Genomic DNA, 23,941 nt, shown 5'->3' on the forward strand with positions numbered 1-23,941 from the left:
TGTTCTGGTGTCTAAGGAGTACCCCAGAGCTTACCAGGCTCTGGGGCCAGGCCAGTGGCTGACTGCTGTATGCTGGAGAAATGACTCAGAGATTTGAAAAGCAGCCCTAATTCAGCCAGAAAGACCCTTCTGATCACTGATCCATGATAAATGACACAGATAAAATTAAAGCTTACACATCATGTGGCTTTTGGGCTGCAGAGACAGTCAAACACTTTGCAAAGGAGAAACTCTTAACAATCCACCAATATTTAAGAGTGACGTAACTTACCAGGACTGGTAGCTTTAGTTGCACATGCAAATATTGGAAAGCATCTGTTCTTCAGGAATTTATCTAATCATTATTTATTTTCAAAGATAGTTTACAGTTTCACACATGCACAAGTAGAGCTGACATGGTGTACCAACACAGTCCTCATTTTTTTCTTCCTCCTCTATTCCCTGCTTTTGGTTCTGTGATGAAGTTCCTGCAAAGGTACTGCATCACATCACCTTTCACTTTATATCCCTCCAAACTCCTAACAATAATAGACTGTTTTTACTTCATAATAACATTTATTGTTTCTCTCTCTAGCTAACTCACTTGATAGTTATTTTAAACATATATTTTTATGAAGGTTTTGTTTCTGAAAATTATTTTGTTTTGACATTTTTAATATTAAAAAACAAGCAAACAACAAAGCACTCTTCACTGGCTGCTATCTGGCACAGTTCAGCTGTTCTGCCCTTTGCTGTTAGCATCTTGGAAGAGCACTTCAGAAAGCCAAGTGAATGAAGCCATTACAGAATCAGCTGTCACACCTGACAAACTTAAAGAACAGCAGAGGCACCATATTTTCACTGTTGCTATTGCCTCTGTTTATCACCACACCCACTGCTATCCCTATTTTTGCTAAATTCCACTAAAACCAGTTCAATAAGGAGGGTCAAGGAATATAGAATTAACTGAGATTACTCCTCTGCACTGGAGTTCTAAGACCATCTTGACTTTACCTGCATTGGTATACCCCCCAGACTCACACTGAATTCAGCTAGTGGTAAAGTTACATATTTCTGAGTTTTCAGAAAGACAAAAAAATAATATCAGATGTTTCTGATGACTTTTTAGTTTTATTTTTTATTTGCTCAAAAACAAATTGTATATATGAAGCAGAAAATTACTTTCACTCATAATTATTCTACTTGTCCTTTCAGACTTATCTGCTATAAAGTCACACAAATATATTTAGATGACCTGCCAGTGTTACTGTTCAAAAAATGTCAAAATCAGTTAAATGGTCTTATTCTCAAAACAACAGATCAAAAATATAAAATATTTTAACACTATTTCTGTTTAAATAATGGTGACAGATTATGCATTTGCTTAAATAAAGTGCTATTTGTAAAAATAAGTATTTCATATTTACTTTTACTGCTGTTCTAACCTCTTAATATTGGTTAGATAAAGTATATTTTAGTTAATGAATAATACAACATTACTTTTCCTCTATATTCCTTTTCATGAAACCATTACATTTTAAACTTGGACTTTTATTTGTATTCACAGAAAACTCCACAGGCACATTCCGTTTAGATATATGCACATGCAGAAGCCCTCGTAATTTGTGGTGATTTTCACTGTCGTCTTCTACGCTTTTGTTGTTCTTGAGTGTCCCCATGTAGGCCTGCTATGGTTTCATCATCTATGGCCATCTCTAAAGATCAGAATGAAAAAGAAGGTATCTTCCTATAAGGTTATTCATTCCTCCTGCTCTTCTTACTTTGTTCTCCTTGAATTCAAACCAGTGAAGCACTAAACATTTCGACGCTTAGGTTGAACTTTATAAGCAATCTCATTTTATTTTTCTTTGCAGCTTTGTGGGATTGGAACTACAGACATTACTGCAGAAAGTCCTTGCATGTTCTTTATGGGTGTAGTTAGCATTAACTTTTCACATTTTCATTTGTACACTTGGACTTACTCAGCCAGGCCCCAGACTTCATCATAAGAAAAGATCTTTTCCCAGTAGCTACCTTTTAGGAGGAACAGCTTCTTGTGGTTTTATAGAGCAGCCAGGTGCTGTAACAGGGGGGAAAAAAAAATCTGACAACCTGCAGTCAGCTAGACTCACAGTTTTACTCTAAAGAAGACAGACCAACTCCACAACTATCGCAAACAGGTTCACATTTTGTAATCTCACTGTTACACCAGACTCCAACGTTTTGACCCTTTAACGCATTTTACTCTTTTAAGTCCTCTCCTCTATGGAGAAGGTATCAAATGTCAAACTCATCTGTGAAGAGGTCATCTGCTACCACAAACCTTTTCAGTACCTCTCATTATTCGATGAGTACCTTTCCAACAAGTGACTACCTGGATCTTGTATGATTTTTATTTGCAACTCTGTACTGCCTTTCTTTTATTTTTACTTCTCTATCTCCAGTCTCTCTAACTCTTTCCTCTAGATAAGCTCCATTTGATATTTTTCACTTTAAATCCAAAGGTGGAAAGTAAACATACAAACCACTCCCCATTATCTTCCATGTTATTTTGTAATGTCTTTTTATTTACCTATATATGTATCTGCAGATACATATGTGTAAACATATATGATATACAACATGCAATCACATGGAAAGAGAAACTGCAGGATCAGAATAACTGCAAAGAATTACATTTATCACAAACTGAATGACATCATACTGCTTTTTCATCATTGCCATAGTTAACTTTTCATTTAACTTGTATCTGGAAAATGTTCAGTTTACACTTTTGGTACCTAAATTCACCCTTTGTTCAGTTCTGCAGCTAGGTAACAGGCTATTTTCTTTTCTTTTGTTATCCATGAGTATTAAAGTGTTATGGTAGGTGGGGAGCAGGGCAGTTGCATACCTATGGATGTCTATTTTACCTTGAAATCTTCCCTACAGTCTCAACAAAAGACACAGACACGCATATATCCTTAGCCCAGAAAACTGTTAGCTACTTTGTTTGCCACATTTGGCCTTTTAGCCACTATTAACTAGAAGTATTCATATGCAGTTCAAACAATTTCAGGTGCTACTTACACTGGGAATTGCCAGGAGATCGTGTGTTACTAACACTACTCTCAAAGGAAGAATGGAAGTTGTGTATAGTTTCTTGTAAAATTTGTCTCTCTCGTCCCTGTAAAAGCAATATAAATTAAAATAAGTCATTCTTAAATTTCTGTTTCAAAAATTAATTTATTAGGAGTTAACAAAAAATGTGAAAATATAGGGTAACTCTCATAGCGCACTATTAGTAATAATAACAAAGAGTTACATCTGAGATATGTAGAAAGCACTGTAGTAATCTGTTCCTGAAACTACCAGAGAGCAGTGCAAGTATTTTCAGAATTTTCTTCACAACTATTTCACACGGAGAATCATCCACCTCCCCTAATTTTTAGCATGATTGCTTGCTCCTGTTGATCTTAACTTTGGGGAGCTATTATCTTCATGGGTTTTGTGATCTGAGCTTCCAATATCAGAGAGAATGGATCTTGAAACTGAAGAAGCAGATGAGAAGTGTCAGCAGGCCTAATTACAGACATGCTCCAGGCCGTAATCCCTCCGACAAGGACATGGCTCATTTTATGCCAGTCTTAGCTCATTTGTACATGTCAATACAAAACTAAAAGGTAGGAAAGATTTAAGGAATAAGAAAAGTGCTATTTACCTAATCAGAGAGAAATCAAAAACTGTTAGAAAAAAAAGGGGATCTTTCCCATTATATTCTGGAGCTGGAGATTCTTTTTAGCATCACTGAAATTGAAATTCAGTAACTATAATATGGCCAATATTCATGTTACAATTAGCTTCTGATATAATTGACAATAATCTGTAAAGGAGCTGTACAGTTACTGAACAAGGAAAGGGTTAATGAAAGAGAACAAGAAGGAAAATATTTTTCACTGATCAAATACATTAAGTACTTTGGAAAACACACATTTGGCTTTTCTATCTGCAACTGAATTTTCCAAATATCTGCAAATGAATTTTCAAATTCATGTTGAATCAGCAATACAAGCAAACCTTGAATTAGTTTATTAAGTACAGTACTTCAGAGTGTACCTTTCCTGCATTCAGTTCAGAAATAGCTGCCAGAATTTGCTGCCTTGACCCATCAGTTTTAATACCCAGTTCTTTCAGATCACCATCAGTAAGTGTAAGGAAGGCTTCCATATCCACCTACATAAGAAAAAAAAAAAAAGACATATTCATTAGGCATAAATTCTCTCCTGAAGAATAAAACTTCTTTGAATTTATATATTTACTGTAAATATTATGCACACAAAAATGTTTAATGAATTGCCAGCACCAAATGGTACCATACCCACTTTACCACTCTGTTGTTGTGTTTTAAATCTATTGTTAATAATTCAAATAATTACGCTAACAGATTTAAAATATTTCTGGATTTTTTTGTATGCAGACAGGCACAGTCAATACAAAATATACTCCTCACAAAAATTCCTCTCTGTATTTTAACAGGCAGTTTGATGTGCCTAAGATTTTTCTCTTTATTTCTTTCCTTCTGTTCTTTTTAGTATTTGGGACTTTCAGAATATTGTATGTACTTTTCCAGTGTTTCCTGAGGAAAACTTGGAGTTTGTTCATAACTCGGCTTTTATTATACAAATGCATCCATAAGGCTGTGGTAAGAACACACATCTAATTTTTCACATTGATATAACCTCTGCACACAGCATATTCCTTTCTACAAAATGCTCTCCCCTTTATAATGCGGGAGAACAATAATAAGCACAACATGCTGTGATGCAGCTGAATAATGTTTGTTTTGGGTGCCAAATATTCTGTAACATAGTGGGACCATACTTGTCAGCAATTCTGAACTCTGCAGCAATGTCAATTAATTGTATGTCTGTTCACTGCTCAATTGCTGTTCTTAAGTTGCAAATGAGGTTCCAGTTTTGATTCCAGGGCTGATACAGACATATACAGAAAAAGAAGTATATAACAACAGGGGCTAAAAAAAAAAAAAAAAAAAAAAAAAAAAAAAAAAAAAAAGACATCTGAGGTATCTATGACAATATTGCAATATTGCAGTTTGAATGTAAAAAAACTGCTAAAATGCCAAAATCTGCAGCCACAGTACCAGTCACTAATACCTGAGATGGAAATGGACACTCACAAGATTTATTGCCTCATAGATACTGTTTATCTAGTCAGGCAGACCTCTCCATATATGTTACCACTTGGTCCATGTTTCAAAGTCCTCTCTGCAACCAGAAATGATTGAAAACTTTCAAAATTAAAGTTGAGATTCTGGATCACAATTCTGACGCAATGTGTGTCACAACTTATGTTTTCTATAACACTAGAAAATAAACCTTTTTTAAAAGATTTACCTCTTGTTCCTCAAAAATAGGCTGATATTTTTCAAGAGACAATTTTTTAAGGATGCCAGTCAGCTCATCTGTCGCAACAGAAAAGAAAAGAAAGATGGATCAGAACAGATCAATTTTAATGATCTCTCTGGAAAACATATAGTACTAACTGCTGAGGACATACTATTAAAAGATGCATTCCACGTAGTCACATGTGATAACAAAAAACAAGTTATGTTTATTCTGACCCTGCATCAGAAATAGAAATATTCTTACTGTGTTCTTACCTACTTTAGTAAACTGTAATTCTATCCACTCTTACTTTGATAGGATAAAATCTTTATGTTGCATCCCCCTTTCCTCGTCATGAAAAGGATTTCATAAAAAAGGAAAAAAGAGCCAGAACACTTAGGACAACCCATGCACTACAACGCCTAAAATGCAGGTGCTTGGCCCCCAACTGCTGACCCAGATCATCCAGGTCAGACACCAAAGCTCCTCAAGCAGGCAATGAATTGAATCCACATCATGATCCAGAAAGGCAAAATGGAGAGCAAGCAACCACCTAGTCACTCGTTCAAAACACTGATACCAGGGTATATCTGAACCTCTTTTCTTTAACTGCCTGACATCCAGTCTTGAACGCAGATAGCTGAATTCTACCTAAGATGAAACTTGGGCAGAATTTACTTCAGCACTGGTTATTTGGTTTCCTCCCAAAGACTGGGGAAATTAAAAGCTGGAGAACCTGATAGGCACTGTTCTTAACACACACTTAAAATGTGATTAGGCACTTAAAAGCAGAAGTGCATTTTTAGAATAACTCACTGTTGCCTCTCTTAATTACACCCTACCTCCCTGAACACATGATTCTGGTTATTTTCATTGCTTTGCTGTCATATGTGACCAATACTTTCTTTTCCCAGTAGTACCAAAGCGGTCATTTGAACTGAGGAGTCAAAGTAAAAAAGAACAAGATGAATGACTGCATTACACTACAAAACTAAATCTATATATTTAATATTCCTTATATAAACTCCCTTTCATTGTAAAGACTGCACTATTCCATTCCTAAACAATTTTTGCTTTTATTTTGCTTCTTCCCCTTTTGATTGTCCCTTTTCTTTCATTGTCAGTAGAAACATAGGAAAGATTCACTCTTAGCTTCCCAAAAGACAGCAAGAATATTGAGACAGACAGACTTTTCTATTCACCATTCTGGAATCCTCGTTGTTTACATAAGAGTCCATGGAAAACTGCAGTGTTACCTCTAGCTGAGTCTTAGTTTTGGTAGGGTTTTGGTTTTTTTACCTCTAGGTCAATTAATTTGGTATGCTTAAAACGATTTGTAAAAGTTGGCACAGATTCAGACTAAAAGCTTTAGTTCCCCAAGGTTAATTCATGGGAAAAAGTCTAGCGTAAAGTAACCAGCTTTAAAAACATAACGTGAGAACTTCTGCATGCAGTTTGTCAAGAAATACCATCTTACTGAAAGGTTTTTTCTTAAAAGAAATAGAAACATGAAAGATACAAGTTGTAGCACTTATATCTCTCATTAACCTTTCTTCCTTTTAGGTTATTAGTTAGCCCTCTCATTTTTTAGCACACTATCATACCTAAATTACAGGATGGGGTACTGGAAGAAACTTTCAGGGTCTCTGAGTCTAGAGCCTTGCTGTCATAAACAACCACAACATCTGACACGTTTCACACAATGCCTTCACCTGCAGGCCTTCTGTGCTTTCTTTTCCTCTTTTCCCCCGCCTACTTCCTGGATCATACACTAAATCTGAACAAAATCTGAAACCTCTTAGTTTTATAACTCTTGCATACCATACTATTTCTTCTTTGCTTTTTTACTAGGCTTTTCTTATACTTATACCCATATCTAGTATCACTAACTACATCCCCGGAGAAAGCAAAGATTCTCAGAGCTGTGTTACTACTACTTCCACCTAACTCCTATTTAACATCTCTTTAATACTTTCCTAGGCTAATACAGTGAGATTACCTTTCTCCAAATTTTCACAGCCTCCTTTTACTCTTATGTGGTTTCTTCTTTCATGATTCTCTACATCACTGGTTCTCAGAATAGGGATAAGCTGCTGGTGGTCCACCAACTGGTTACCTAAAAGAAACAATACATAATAACCATGCTGCTTACTGTTTCTTCACAGTCATAGTCAAGGAGAGTCTGTATTCTAGTTTGTCTAAGTTACATGAAAGAAAAAGAGAAGCTAACATCACAGGCCTTTTGTACTTATTATTCTGATTACTACTGGACCTCACTTTGCATTAACGGGCCACTTAACCATGGGAGCTTACAAGCACAATGACCCAGAATCACTTAGGCTTCCTACAGCCTACACCTCTCCTAGGGAGGAAACTTACTGTACGAGTGACCGTACACACTAATGTATGCATTGCTGGTGCGGCCATAAAGCTCTGCCCTTCAAGGTGAGATTGTAACAGCTGATAGCTTGGGGAATTCCCTCTGTTATCTGGCAGTGAATTCTCTTCCCTCTATATATTTCTAAACAAACAACTCTTATACTATCAAGCCATGACTATAAAATGGTGCTAACATTTTCTTCAACAGTCAGTATAATATGTTACAGTTAAATCATGATAAGAGGACAGAAAGTAGGTCAGATACTACCCACCTCTCTTTAGTGTCAACTTGAAGTACAGTGACAGTACAAAGTTAGCATATGGGGAAATACAAATCAATCCTGACACTTCCAAAAAGCAAAAATAGGACAAGTGTCTCTTGCAGAAACTAGAGAAAAGGTACCCTTATTGCTTATTTAAAAGATTCTAAATCATGTGTTTTTTTCACTTTTCTGACACATTTACAGAAAAAAACATGAAGTAATATCCTGTCTCTAATGCAGTAACTGGACATTTTTCAATCAAGTATTGTAATTTAGATCTAGAAGTTCAACTTATCTCATTGGAAAAAACAGCAGACACACAAGAAAAGTAATAACATTATTATCCTTTTTTATTCCCTAGAACTAAAAATAAGGTTAAAATAAGGCTATTTTTGCAATTCAAAAAATAATGCAATACAGCTCTAAAAAAATCAGTTGCATGTTGCTATCAGGAATCAAAACTGTCTTACTGTAATGATGTACTTCATTGAATTTATTAAAGTAAGTTTTCATTTCAAATGCAGAGAAAGTATATGTTCTACTCTCAGTCATAATGTGTAAACGGTGGAAAAAAAATAGGACTCAAGCCAGAGAGGGAGGAAGGAGGTGATATGACAGTGACCTACCTACATGCTCCGCACTAGCTTTGAGATAGTAATAAGCTAAATGGAAGAGGATAACAGCTTTGGGGAGAAGAAAAGCTACAGTTACTGCAGGAATGCTAATCTCACAGGAAGAAACAACTAAAATATTTTTCTAGAAAGAAAATGGTTCTCACTGCCACACAGATAGATCAACAATAATCAAGTACAATTCTCTGTGCTCTCGAGGAATCTCACATAACCACTGTGCCCTACTTACCATCTTCAGTAATAGTACCACTACTGGAACCATTGCTCTTGGCCTGTCTGTGAGAAGAAGAAAGAGAGGACTCTGCGTTGTGAACCTTAGGAGATGGGGAGGGTGACGGGGAAGGTGTGAGTGTCGGTGATGTACTTTTAGATGTAGATGAAGTCCCAGATGGAGGTCTTTTGTTCGCTTCCAGCTTTTGCTACAGGTAACAATACAATCGTTTTAGTTAAACTTTTAACTTCATACGGTGTTTCAATATTATTTAAGATTCATATTATTTCTGCAGAACATGTAGTCACAACTATATGCCTCTGCTTTATTCACATCGAAATACTCAGAGCAATACCAATTTATCCAAGGTGAGAACCTGTCCCCTTCAAATGTGAAAAACACATTTATTAAGGACAATTCTTCTTAAAGCAGCACTGTATACATGCACTACAATACCCTGTTTATAAAAGCTGAAATTATTTCGTCTCTGAACACAGGACATTTTCATTCACAGATTTAATACTAAGCTTTTCAAAGTGTATTAGATTCCAATTTAAAGTAGCACTTCAGGCTGGATAACCACAAATACGTAATAAGCACAAACTTCACATTTCAGGTGTATTTAAACACCTTGCTGCACTGCAATTTAAGTTTCCAGTTAATCATTAAGCTTGCTATTACCTAACATCAGTGAAACAATTAACATACTCATTTCACAAATAGGTAATAGATGTGGAGGCATGGAAAAGGGAGGAGTCAATGAATGACAAATGAGGAGCAACAATATGTATAGTATACATGTCTTTATTACATGCGCATATATGTATCTGCCTCTTCCAAAACCAGACAATATATCTCATCTCCTAAATTCCTGAATCTACCTACCACTTCAAAGATTTCAACATTTGCATTATATAACCTAAAAAAGAAGTCTAGATGACTCTCTCCTGGATTTCTGAATTTAGCATTTAACTTAAAATATCTTCGTGTCAGTCAGGCTGCTACAAAGAAGCTAGAAAAAAAAGGCTGAGGCATGCAAAAAGGCAAGAAGAGAGAGAGACTCTCTACAATTTTGTTTCTGTGCTACGGTATAAAGGGAACTTTTCTAGTTAGTGAATAACATGTTCATCCTCTTTATCTTTTAAGTCTACATGACATGTACTGTCTCCTTAGCCCTGCTTCTGAAATGCCTAAAAGTTACATAGCATGATATAGTATTTTTTGAGAGTCTTTTGGCAGAGCACCATGAACTCAAGTCCATTTCTTTTTGTCTCTTACTACATTCCTAAATTTCCGTCTCTATTATTACTTGTCATTTGTGCTGCAGAATGCTCTTCCCTTTCAAATGTACCGTGTTTAAATTACATCATCTTATAAACTGTTACCCAGTTTTTCTTTTCCTTTCTTTAAGGCTTGTACAATCTCTCCCTCAAAGACAGCCTTTGCAAAATTGATCAGGGTAACATCACTGCTCTTTTTAGATCGGCTATGCCCAAGTTTAGACTGCACAATTCTAATGGAAAGGGCACAAGGGTTTCCATGATGGATACATAGGTTAAATTCTCCGTATTTATTTAGGTAGTTGATTACAATAAAGTAGGCTTTTACATTCTTGCAGCCGGTATGGATCTCTGTGACTGAGCATTTCCAAAAGACACTGCTGTCCAGAAAACACTAATCTCAAACATATGGTACACAAACGTCTATGATGAGATCCATGCTGACTACAAGATGTGTTATTGGTGGGTAGACTGAAGTCCATCTAGACACGTGAGAGCAGAGGAAGTGCTGCTGTTGCCTTTGTGACACACTGTCATCATTTCTGTTTAAAATCTGCCTAACAATACAATGAGCTGCCTTCCCAGAAGGTGATCTGCAGGGCACTACATTTCACTGCTGCTTTATCCCTGAATGTATTCCAATGTGAGTGGGAACAGTAATTTGACTTCTTAGTGTCAGTATTGTAGCAACAGGCTCTCAGCTTATAAGTATAGGTATTATCTCTTATTAGACTAACTACTATGGGGGGGTGGGACACCAAAAAACAGACTTTTGGGGGGCACAACCATTTCTTCATGTCTGAAATTATTTCCAAGGTAAAAACAAGCTGAGAGCAACTGCTGAGAGTTTAATTAGAAATGTATTGGTTAGACCACCTCTGAAAGAAAAAAACATTTGGTACCTGCAGAGGAGACTTTAATGAGGGAAGAAGATAATAAAGTGGCTATGTCTAGAGGAAAGAAGGAGACGGATCATTTATAACCTGTGGAGCAACTATGCAGGAGTAGAAAGGGAGGAAAGACTATACCATGTCAAAGAACCAGTAAGAGTCCACAGCTTTTGGGATCCAGCAGAGTTATAGATTTTAGTTCCCAATCTTATCTTTGAAAAGTAACCAGTAGTCCCTTGTGGATGAAAACTGACAAATCAGAGACAAAGCGACTGTTTGTGGAAAATGTTCTGGCATTCGTAGTTACAGGCTTTTCTTTTTCTAACTGTTGTCCTCCAGCAATTTCACTGATTAAATCACTCAACAAGTTTTTAACTTCATTTACCATTGGTATTTACTGATTAAATATACATATTAAAGCTGATTGCGTACTGTTGCCAAGACATCACAGAATGAGATAGCAAGTGTAATCATTTTACACTATGACAATTTTTGTTTCTTCAGCCAAAATGCTGAAGGTTTCATGAACAGAGTCAAAGAAAAGTAAAAGAATGAGCTGTCTGGAGAATACAGAAGGGAAAAGTTGAGACATTTTTCTCTTGATCATGTATATTAATATCTGCAGAATACCAAACTTTTGAACCAACACCCCAAATTACATGCTCTGTCATCCACACTCTGAAATTTGAAATTTCCCTTTGTGAATAAACCCATGCATTTCTTCATAACAATTTTATTTTCATACATAATTTCTTTCAGGTTTTCAAGATGCTGCTGCTTTCTAACTTGCCTGTATGCAGATTTTGAAGATTTAAAATCTTCATCTTTAAGATTTTCTTACTGACCAGTGCTGGCTTCAAACTAGCAAAAGCTGACTTTGGTGACAACAATCTGAACTTCATATAGTTCAAAATTAATACCTTGCAGAGCAGACTGGATACATACATAGCATTTATGGGGGGACAGATCCTTGTACAAACAATCTCACATTCTGCACACAGGTTGTCCCTTTGGGGTGAAACTAACTAGACCACTTTAGAGGAGACCCCAAGAAGAACTAACACATAAAACACTGGGGACAATCAGGGTCCTAGAGAGAAGTAATGCGTAAACCAAAGATACACTCTAAGATCCAGTACTGCATTTACTGTTTCTAAAATCAAGGGAAAATAATAAGAAGACAAAAACATGTTTTATGATTAGGTCTGCTCTTTCGTGGATTTATAATTAAAAGCAAGGTCTGCGGAGCTGAAAAGCTTCCACTGTCATAACAGGAATTCACTCATTTTAGGCTGTGCAATATCACGCAGTTGTATTTACTAGTCATCCATGACTGAGACATGCTCTATTAAGATTAGTCATTTTAAGAGCAGAAAAATTTACATTAATCTATACCTTTACAACATGCCCATTGCCAACAACTTGAGTACACTGCAAATCAGACAGGGTGGATGAAGGAGTTGACTGGACTGGACTATGCTGTTGGCTGGGTTTCTGTTCAGGTAAGCCTGCCGCTTTTCTTCTTTGGGCTGCAATTTGAGACAAAACATTATCTGCACTGCCACCTAAGAAACAAAAATAAATAAAAACAAAATCAAGCACACCATCATTTAAAAAAATGTGTTCATTCTCAATTCATCTCTCTCCACCATTCACTTCCTCTTAAAAACTAACTGCATGAATTGAGAGAGAGAATTAGAGGGTTCAGAGCTGTTCATCAGCTTTCAGGAGAGGTGGCAAAAATCAGCCAAATTCTGGAGGAAAAAAAAAAAAAAAAATCAAATGAGAGGAGAGGAGCCAAACTTATCTATAGACACACACGTATACAGTTGGCTTCCATATTCTTGGAAGCCAGCTTTCACAAGTTGCTTCATCATAAATGCTTTACAGTTGGCATATACAATGCTTGCAGTTTTGTTTTTAATTGACATAAAACATTAAAGCAAAAAAATAAGCAAGATGGGTATTAAAAAAAGAGACTAAACTACACAAAATGTATGCTGCAGTGAACAACATCAGCATCCACCTGAGACACTGTGGGTTGCACAATAAAATTAATGAGATCTTTCTGAGACAGAGGTTAACCTACATGACTTCCATAACAGGTCTGAGGCTTTTGTTCCTTCTGTTCCCTTATGTGTATGTTCAATGTCCATGTTCCTCTGCGTCCAATCCTGTTCCAACAAAGTTTATGGAATCTTCGCCTAAAGTCTTATACGGCAGTAGGAGCCCTCAGAGAAAGTTTAATACCCTCTGCCTTAATCATGAACATTAATTTTAAGTTGAACCAGACTCATATGACTTCTATATTAGAAATAAAAGCAGCATGGTACCTGATCTGTTATGCAGTTCTCCCCCATGTCTGTTAATTCCTGCAATGTTATTGGATCCACCAGAGGAATGGGGAGAATGATTGAAGTTGTTAGAATTTGAAGGAGATGCAGGTCTTCTTGCAAATGTTGGCAATTTGACTGGTCTAGTACCTTTGCTAACAGACGTCTGACAGAGAAAGAGGAAAATAACTTTTATCTTCATTAGTTAAGCAAAAGAAAGACCAAACTTCAACCACCATTTTATGTATCATAAATTCAGTTCCTCTGAAGAACAAAAAGGACATAATAATAATCTTATTTTACATATATATTTACATTTATAAAAATATTTACAGTATATTGAATATATGTATTTATGTAAGTGTAGGTATTGAATATATATATATTCAAAAAAGTAATGACACTGTAATAACGACATAAGTCTCCTTCATCTTTGGCCAACACAAAATAAGAATGTGTAATGTCCCCGAGATGTGAAATACAAAATATTATGAGCTGTGCAAAAAAAAAAAAAAAAAAAAAAAATCACATTCTTTCATACAGAATCCTAGTCTTCTCTCACATCTTACAACAACAGTACCACCTACTTCTCAGCTATAATATTTATTTTTCTTACTAAGTGAACTGCAACTAGTGACATGAACTTTCTCCTCCAGCTGCATTTTCAATCCTCCTCAGTCTATACAATACTCAGCAAAATGATGCATATAAATGATAACTGAGCCATAACGATCTAGCTAAATGCTAGTCAAATCCTCAACTGCATCCAACATTCTCTTTGGAATCTTTTGCTTTTTACACCATTAACCACTGCCAACTACATGATATATGGCTTTTGAGCTATGTTTTTTGCTTCTTATCCTTTTGCTCAAACCAATCCTTCAATCTCTAATTTAGCAGGTTTCTCTCCTTCTCCCTATTCCTTGATTGAAACTCTTCTTTCTCCACAAAAGGATCTGTAGCTAGTCCTCCCCTACTTAAACTGCCCTTCACTTTGTATGCTGGTGCCAATTATCCTTCCAAAACACCACCCCATTCCACCTCACCTCCTCTAGTGGAATCCAGTTGTCAACCTCCACTTGAAACAGAAAGACAGAAAAAATTCCTGATGAAAAGTCTTTATTGTACCATTTCTAGAACTGACATGAAGTGCAATTCTAGACTAGTAAAATAAACTCTTCTTTAACCTTGTTTCTTAGAGCCCAAAGTCACAAGAGTAAGAATTTTTCCTTTTTTCTGTTACTAACCGTGAAAGCAGTTGTCAAGGATGCTTTGCTTCCTATCTCAAGAAAAAACAAGATAGTTTCCTTTTGCTTTGTGTTTTCCCTAAAAACACTGTAGAAAGAAGCAGGCTCCTTCTACAAAAACTAGAATTTACACAGACTTTTCATTTTTTAACAATACCTTCACTTCAATTGAGAGTTTGTACTCTAAGCCCACTGGATCACCAATTGCTATGATTTTATCACATACTAACCTTTTCAGAATGTTATGCCTATATATATATAAATATCTCCTAGGTATTTCTTCCCTTTCCCCAGTTCCTAAAAATTGAGCAACTTTTCTTCTCCCCACTGTTTTCTTCCAGACAAGAGCAGCTTCTGCCACAATATGACGACTGTGCCTCCTTGGGCAACTGAAATATATAGGTGGAACCAACAGTCACTTTAGCAGTTTGCAACAAGTTTGTTAGCGCTAAATATTCTGGTGAACAGCAGGAAAGTTTATTTCATGCAAACTTTTATTCCATTTACTTTCTTTCCTCAGAGAAGTGTATTATTCCTAAACAAGAAGCCACTAATGAGACACTGGAATTAAAGTCATGTCTAATCAGAATTATATGGTGCTCTCACCATTAAAAGAACACAGAAGGAAGATGAGAAAGCATGTACAAAACTGGCATGGCTTACCAGCCAGCATGCTCTGGACATACCAGCACACAATATTTTCTTATACATTCCATTTACTTACTGTATCAGAATTTCCACTGCTGTTAAAATCGTGTTTGATTGCTCTCTGGGGCCAGGCAGTTCTCATCTGTTCAGCTTTACCATCTTTGTTGATACGTGTTCGGTCAGAACTCCAAAGCTCAAAACTTGAAGGAGGTAAGAAAGGGGGAATCACTGCTTTCAGCTTATCACTGGGCAGCCTGGTAAATGGAGCACTACTTCTCAACTGAGAGAGGACAAAAAGAAAGGAAAAAAGACAAAGAGCCTCATTTTAGAAAGATTACTGGGAGTTAATGATACAAGTTTAAAATCAGAGGTTAAACAAAGGTACATAGTACCATAAGAAAAAGGTGGAGGCAAGTACATTTTTAAACAAAATGAAATGTAAATGAGACAAAAGTTATGGGCTGAATCCTACTTCGTATTGATTTTAACAGGAATATTAACAATCCACTTCCAAAGAAGTGACAAACAGGATGCCTGGCCAGGTAGTCCTCTAAATTCCAGGATAAGACACCTGGGAACACTGAACATTGCTTGATCCTGCTTTGTGTGTTCTCCAAAAAAAGAAAAAAAGAAACAATTAAGGCTGACTCTCTGGAGTTCTCTCAGTCAATCATATCAAAAGCTGTTCCATCGATTTCACACATTTGTTGTTGATCATATAAAGGTATAGACTACTCTTTCTGAAAAAAAGTCAGTATTCATCAGCAGCTACCACACCATATTATTTGTAGTATTTCCTAGTCTAAGAACAACAAACGTGACACAGCTTGTCTAGTGACTACCAGTAAATGACAGCTCTCTTCTTAATGGTGACTTGTAGGAAGGTAAAAATTGATGGAGCTGTGTAACCTTGAGTTGGGCTGAAATATCAAGTACTCTGCAACTTACCATGGTTGTCAATAATTCATCATCCTTTCCTCCTTTTACAGTGCTTACAGCTGAAAAACAGATAAATAATTGTTTACTGTTTACGTGCTCCTACTTCTTATTCTCAAGGATTTCTTCCTGCTTTCAAATGTCTTAGTTTTACTCTCAGTAAGCGTACAGAGCCAAATTTTCCACCAACATTGTTTATGTAACAAAATCAGGTCACCACTCTTATTTCACATCACAAACTACTGGGGTTTTGCATGGAGATCCATACAATTGAGTACACGTTTTATGATTTGAGTTTTTCTGATCTCTTTTCTCATGATTTTATATATAAATTGGGTTTTCACTATATAAATTAGTTTACCAGGGATACTAACATCTCCTGAGTGAGCTGTCCCTACTGTCCAATTTAATGGTGCTTGCTAGAAAACAGTAATATTGTGACATTAGCGTTTTCCTACTTAAATGACGCCGTACTCAGCATGCAGCACAATCAACGATCAGAAGTACAAATGTGACAGAATTAATATGTGATCAATCTCCTTCTATAACTATATATACATTATGCATCTTTTCCTCTATATTAAACTAAATAGATACTAAGTAAGTACACTAGAAATACTATCATCTTGACATAAGAGAGCACTTCCCATAAGACAATTCTGGCTTTACCACTAGCTTTGTTATTTGTGATCCGAGCTGTAGCAGCATCAGGGTTTCCAAAGGTGTCCATATCACTCTGTGAAACTGCTTTTATCGTGGCATTTAATGAAGATTCAGGCTCATCAGGAAAAGGCACAAACTGATTGGAAGAAAGTCCATGACGCAACGTCTGAGTCAACTTCAGCTTGCGGAAGCGATTGGACATCCTGCTCCACCAAGACTAGATTGATAAGATAGAACAATTTAGTTCTAACTAAAAGAAAAAAGAAGAAGAGAAATGCACAATTAAGTACTCTTCACTTCATCTGTCAAGGAGTTTTAGAGATAACAAACTACAAAAGCAATGTTAAAGTGGTTTGCAACTATCAGCAGAATCCTTCACCACAATTTGCATAAGAGTAACCTCTTTCCCTATTTTTCACTTAGCAAATAGCTTATAATATTTTTCCACACTATCTGGAAAGACAAAGTAGATGAATTTATTAGGGCAATTTGAATAGGAACTTTTTACAACTACATGGCAATTATTTAATCTTCCAATAAACTCCCAATTTCATCATCCATTCTTATAATCTCTGGCATCAAGGAACCGATATGTATATTTTCCAGCTTTTTCAAGGCATGCATAAAAGTTATCTGATCTGCATGAAAGCCTCTCCTTAGGTTTTGGAAAATCAGTGGCAAGCTGGCAGTGTTCTGACAGTCTTCCTGTCCATCCACAGTATGTACAGTCCTGCTAGACAGTACGTATCCTGCCCACTCAGTTCATGCAAAAGAATACAGACTGAGTAAGTGCAAGTCAAGGAAATATGAACTGCGAAAATGACACAACCCTTAAGAATACTGCACCTACATCCATACAAACACAGTATCTATGGAGATTGTCACAGGAAGTGACCAGCTTTGCTCAGAACAAAATTTATCCAATGGATATTCCGGAACACTTAAAATATTAAGGCATTTTTAAATGATGATACTTTATCAAGGTAGTTTTGCATGATACACAATCCAGATATGCACTTTCCTAGTTTACTCTTTATTCTTGGCCATTCCTTTTTATCATACGTATTCCTCTCTCTCCTTTGCATTTAAGTTTTTTCAACTCCTTATAGGTACATGTCTTCCCAACCGTCATACTAAGTAATATAAACTGTAAACTTACTCCCTGTAAATCAATCCTTCTAGCAGATGATCATTAAGAAGATTTTAAATCTGCACAGAGTATTAGTAACAGATACAGTTCTCAGACCCTTGCATGTCTGTGAAGCCATGTCTAGTTAAGATTTACATTCCTCTCAGGAACAAAGACATGCTGAAAATAAAGGCAAGAGAGACAAAGAGTTCTAAGAAAGCAATAAAAAGCATTATTCACATTCCAACAGGAATGGAAAGGACAAAAAAATCTAGTTTTGATATGGAGCACAATGAGCTTAGAAGAGAGACTGCTCACATAATGCGGTTTGCTTGTCGCAGGAGCAATCTAGCCTCGGCGAAGGAGAAGATCACTTCTAAGTTCCTGTCATTTTTGCTACTCCTCTGTATAGCACCTCCGATTTATTAATTTCCCCACACCACAAAGTCACCTGAAATGAAGTATGGCCACTACACTACAATACAGAAAACGACCACTACTCTTCGAAAAGCAAGGAGTGACTGTGGAGAGGTGCAGCTTGTCTGCTGCAGTTCAGAGCACGGTGGTCCAAGGTGTGGCATTTGCAGTCTGCAGCTGCAGATGGCAGGGACCAATCTCCAAACATTGTCATATCATGAATGCATGACAGCTGCAGTAAAGGCCTTTAAACTAGAGTGAAGCAGCCAAATAACAAAAATGCATTGATGGATAAAAATACCCTCTGTGAAAAGGCTGAAATCTAGTAGTAAGGGGAAATGCAGTGGTATCAAACAAAAGAAAAATGATGTTGCCACTTGAGAAATACCTTAGATATTTGTATGAACATTAGGAACAAAAGAGTAAGAGAAGAACTGGAAATCTCTGCCCTCAAACAAAATGAAATCCAAACCAAAGACCGAATGTAATAATTCACACTTCCGTAATACTGATATTAAGAGTAAAATTTGCTGCAGAAGGACAAGCAGTAAGAAAAGAGGAAATAAAACTTTTGTATATGGAGAAGGCACAACTTTGTTTTCAAGTCCAGAAAACGGTGAGAAACAAACTAGTAGGAGTTCCTAGGTGAAGTAACAGAGAGAAAGAGTGAAGATAATGGTCATTCACCACATAATCAATAGGAAAAGGAACAAGGGCCTGTACTATGCATAAATTAGAAATAAATGAAAAAACAAACAGAAGTAAAAAGTATACTACTTAATGACAAAGATGATCCAATAGGGGACATGGAAAAGGTTGAGGTAGCTATTTTTTTTTTTTAATTTGGAACAAAATCATTTGTGATTAGGTACTTTAGTATAAATACCATTAACAGCAGGAAGGTAGAAACATATCAATACGTAAATAGCACACTATGAATATTTAAATGAGCTACACAAATTAAAACAAGACAAGACTGATTAAATTTACCCTAGACTAATTGTAGTCAAACCAGTCTCTGAAACAATACTGATCATCTTCAAGAACTGGTAAGAGGATGGAGGAAGTTTTGGAAATTAAGGAAAAGGCAAGCACACATTTATCTAAGGAGGAAAAGGAAAGCCTGAAAAATTACAGACCAATCAGCTTAACTTGAAAGAACATCAGTGAAAAAACTTCCTATGTACCTACAACTCAGACAGTTGGCATGGGCTTGTCAGGAAAAAACCACATCAAATGAACCTTTGTTTGACAGAATAAATCAATCTTTCTTTGGCAGAAGGGAGCACAAGCTGTGACATATCTTGAATTTATTAAAGCTTTCATCACTATTCCATGTGACATTCTTTGAACAAATTAGGGAAATATGGTCCAAATAAAATAAATGCAGGGAAGGTGCCATAGCCAAAACACGTTTTAAGAGACAAAACACCAACAATTCACTGTCAAATTGGAAGCACATATTTAGCAGAGTGAAAGAGGAATCTGGAAATACTCATTAACAGAAATGATGAAACAGAGTACATTCCTCTCAGCCTATGGGAGACATCCATTTGGACTGCTTGTGAGCACCTCAGAGTGATACGCGAAATGATAGTGATAAATTTACTTTATTTATTGGGGTCAGGTTGAGATGGGGGAAGACAATGTCAAGTGTACAAATACAGAGAAGGGAGTAACTGGTAAAGCAGCTGTACTGGAGAAAAAAAAAATCAGTTGTAGCACAGCACAAACTAAGTATAAGCCCACAATATCTTCTGCAGAGCGTGGGGGGTTATAATGACTAAAGTGGGAAATACAAGACTCTACAAGTAATTTTCGTCTATTGCTATGTAATACTGACGTGCCAGTTGGAATGTTATGACTAGTTTTGGATTCCTCACCTTAAGACAGGTACAAACAAACTAGAAATAGTAAGAGATCTGGGAAACCTAACCTGCTTACAAGGGAATTTGAAGGAAACATTTCTGTTTAGTCCAGAAGAGAAAAGATTGAAGAGAATATGACACCTCTTCAAGTATGCCTAAGGTTCTTAAAAAAAGGAAAATGTCACTGATAATTGAACAAGAATTAATCAGCTTAATAAAATGCAAGAGAGATTTAAATAGATTAGAGAAAAATATTCTGACTGCAGAAACCAACAAGCACTGTAACAGGATGCTCAGGGAGACCAGGGCACCTGCTGCACTGCAGCGAAGGACCTGGTAACAGAAACATTGGCTTAATCATTCTGTCTCCTCACTTAACAAGGGCACGTGAGCCTCTGAAGTTCCCTATTGTCCTTACATTTCTGTGATTCAGTGGAACCCACGTTCTGTGATTTGCAGTGAGCTTGTCAGAAATCGTATGTGAACTCAAGTCAAGCCCTTGCTGCACGTTACTGCAAGAGTTACAATCTGACCTGTTGTTGCTCTGCATTACATAACACCTATGGCCGTTCTGACAATTTCCAGGCTAAATAACTATATTCTTAAACATGTCAATCTAAAACAATACTGAACTTGTATCATATTGAGTAATGGAATAATCATATGAAGATAACTACTTGTCACTTCAGTTAAAACTGCAAAATGGACTTGGGTTAAAGTAGGACTTTAAACAGTCTCTAAAATTCACATCAACAATAACATAAAAACTGACCTGCGTGTTTCAAGACCCCTGTAATATTTATGCTAAAAATGCACGATCACAAACTCAAGCAAATTCTGAGGTACATCACTATGAAAAATTATTCACCAAAACAAGTAACAACTGCAAACCAACAAAATAAATACTTTTTCTTCCTCTTTGCACAGCAGACTAGGCAACATAATTCACAGTATTCTTGTTTAAATGGCATACCTCTTCTGACTCTATGTTGGTTCCTGCTGGACTACTGCCAATTTCTAGCTGAGGACACAGCATCCCAGTGACTGCACAGAGGACACGTAAGTCTGATACACACACTTCCACTGTTCAGAGTCCCCTATGGTCTTCTTAATTTGCAGTGCCAATAGCCTGTTTCCATTCATGGTTTAAATGAAGTCTACCCTCCATCCCAGAAGTTTTGTCACTTCATGATGAGCCACTTCTAACACAGAGATTTAGCCTCTCAATATCTTGGGCAGTCCCACACCTAGTCCCAGGAGCATTTCCAAATATAGTACCCATGGAGATCCCAAGCTTTAGTTTCCTTCCTACGTCACATCTATTATACACCATAAAAGTAAAACAAAGAATTACTGATGCAATTCCTACATAGAACACACATATAAACATGCAGCTTCTCACCCTGTTAGGAGATAGTGTGACTGACCAACAAACCTCTACAAGGGAAGAGGGCTCAGAGGAGATGGGCAAGGGTGAGGTGCCCATGAAGCTCAGGGATGAATGTAGGGAGTGACTGACCGCGGCTGCTGCACCAAAAGCTGACTTTATCTTAACACAACAGGGACTGGGGACCGGAGGGTGGCCTTTGTTTTAGATAAACAGCTATGTCAGCGTGTGGATCAACTGGTGTAAATGTTTCTCCCCGAGTTCGTCAAAAGAATGTGAATGTTTCCCTGAGTTAGCCAGACCAGCATGGGAGGTGAAGTGTATACATGGCTCAGCCCAATACAGAGTATAAAACCTGTACAACTAACAAAAGAATTCTGAAGAGAGCAATGGGCTTGAGCTGGCTTCAACCCACAGATTTCTTCCTGGTGACTGGGGATGCCCAACATCCTGATGGTGAGCAGATTATAGAGACCGGTAACAGGGATCACATTAGTATTGTGATTGAACTGCATATTGCAATTGCTGTATTTTGCTAAGTGTAATTTACACTTGTATTATGATTTCAGTATATTGCTGATTACTCTGTTAAATCAAAAATCCCATGTAACATCAAATATCTCCAAAGAAGTAAATTTTGATATTAAACATTATACCCTCCATGTGTGGAATATCTAAAAGTACCTGGTCAGAGAGTATTGGACACTGACAGATACCAACCAAATCCCTGTAACTCACCCACTCTGATTTCAAAGAAAACAAACAAACAAACAAACTCTCAACCATGAGCACAGGAAAAGTCTACCAAAATTGGAGTAAATTAGGACTGTAAAGGGAGAATTAAAATTAAGATCATAATGGAAATTCAATTCCAAACTTATTAACACCATAACTTCCACTACTTCATTGTAAGATTTATTTCTAGGCACTGAAATGCTCTGATGTAGACTCTTAAGGAAGAGAAAGAGTTATGTATTAGATCTGAAGTACTTCTTCACAATGACCTTCTCTGCTTCATTAGAGGAAACCATATATTGGTTATTCATTAAGAAATCCTCAAAAAGAGTATATATGTTTACCTTTAATCCTCCTTTGTCATCTGGCAACATAGGAACATTTAAGGAATGCCTACTTCTGGAACAAGGCAAAGATGATCTGCTGCTCAGTTTACTTTTGTCTTTGTCTACTTGCATGCATGCTGATGCTAGTAACCGTACAAGTTCTGTGTCTAAAACAAAACAAATATATTTTGGTCTGTTTTGCTCTCCCCCAAAATGTAACAAATCATGACTGACATGCTAACACTTTCCCTATGAATGTAACAGTACATCAGACCATCAATCTAAAATTCTGATGCCAAGGTCTTGTACCTGCTTTCCTTCCATCTTTTTCAAAAGAATATTCTAAAACAGCTCTTAAACACAAAAGTAGATTAGTCCCCAAAACCATGTTTCTTGGCCTGTGTTTCCCACCCCTTCTCCCCACCCAGCCTCTGCAGGCTTGCTCCCACCCCTCTCATGGTATTTCTCAGTAAGCGTGTCAGTCAGAATCAGTCGTGTGTGACACAGTGAACTGCTTCCTCTCACACTTTGGTAGAGGGTAAGAACAACACTGGGATGCATCCTTTTCTCACCTGACCCAGAAGAGAGCAGAGAAAATGAGCATTCCTTCTTCAAGCATAGGTTGCAGAAAAGAAGCTTGAAATTAAATCCCAAAGAGAAAGGGCATGTTGAGCCTGGACAATGAAGGGACTGAAAAGACATGGTAAGGAAAACAGTGGAGGAAAAAAAAATAGGGAAAAAAAGAAAGGAAGAGGAGGAAAAAAGAATATGAGATGAAGACAGGAAAGCAAAAAATATTCTGTAAAACTGTATTTTACATGGAAGTCAGAAAAAGACTGTCAGAAGGGCAGGCAAAAATGACCTACGTATTCTCCTTGTTGAGCAGGAAACAACCTAATTAGGCTGTCCTAATTAGCTATAAGAAAAACATATTAATTATATTTAGCCTCTAAAATTTTGTACTACTAGTGTTTCACCACTGACAAAGAAAAGATACCTGCTACTGACTGAAAACACCATTATCCGTAAATATGGAGAAAACGAACATTAATTCCATCAGTAGTGAGTTTTGGCTTCAGAAAAAGGAATTCTGGTACCAGGCAAGGTTAATAAGAAAGTGCCAAATTATGTAGTCTAAACAAATTAGAACAAAACCTAAGTGCATTTCAAAAGCCTACCTGAAGTCTGTTGCTTTTTTCTAAAGTGCTTCCCATGAAAAACAGCCTGGAACCCT

The 23,941-nt window shown here is 36.8% G+C and overlaps 1 protein-coding gene across 4 annotated transcripts in view; it reads right to left on the minus strand.

Moving 5' to 3' along the window:
• Positions 1 to 1,090: 1,090 nt before the first annotated feature.
• ANKS6 (ankyrin repeat and sterile alpha motif domain containing 6) overlaps positions 1,091 to 23,941 on the minus strand; it is a 37,545-nt gene continuing 14,694 nt past the window's right edge. For 2 of the 4 annotated variants that reach the window (XM_026093903.2, XM_026093907.2), the window contains exons 6-17: positions 22,726 to 22,874; positions 16,852 to 17,062; positions 16,195 to 16,244; positions 15,323 to 15,526; positions 13,352 to 13,517; positions 12,414 to 12,583; positions 8,867 to 9,056; positions 7,363 to 7,479; positions 5,373 to 5,440; positions 4,075 to 4,191; positions 3,049 to 3,145; positions 1,091 to 2,059 (exon numbers count right to left, since the gene is read on the minus strand). In XM_026093903.2, the coding sequence (XP_025949688.2) occupies positions 2,010 to 2,059; positions 3,049 to 3,145; positions 4,075 to 4,191; positions 5,373 to 5,440; positions 7,363 to 7,479; positions 8,867 to 9,056; positions 12,414 to 12,583; positions 13,352 to 13,517; positions 15,323 to 15,526; positions 16,195 to 16,244; positions 16,852 to 17,062; positions 22,726 to 22,874 (1,589 nt within the window). In that variant the 3' untranslated portion in view covers positions 1,091 to 2,009. The remainder of the gene's footprint in view (positions 2,060 to 3,048; positions 3,146 to 4,074; positions 4,192 to 5,372; positions 5,441 to 7,362; positions 7,480 to 8,866; positions 9,057 to 12,413; positions 12,584 to 13,351; positions 13,518 to 15,322; positions 15,527 to 16,194; positions 16,245 to 16,851; positions 17,063 to 22,725; positions 22,875 to 23,941) is intronic. The other 2 variants (XM_026093905.2, XM_026093906.2) reach the window with 2 other exon arrangements.

Source organism: Dromaius novaehollandiae, chromosome 2 (assembly GCF_036370855.1).
Source record: "Dromaius novaehollandiae isolate bDroNov1 chromosome 2, bDroNov1.hap1, whole genome shotgun sequence".
Lineage (NCBI taxonomy): Eukaryota > Metazoa > Chordata > Aves > Casuariiformes > Dromaiidae > Dromaius > Dromaius novaehollandiae.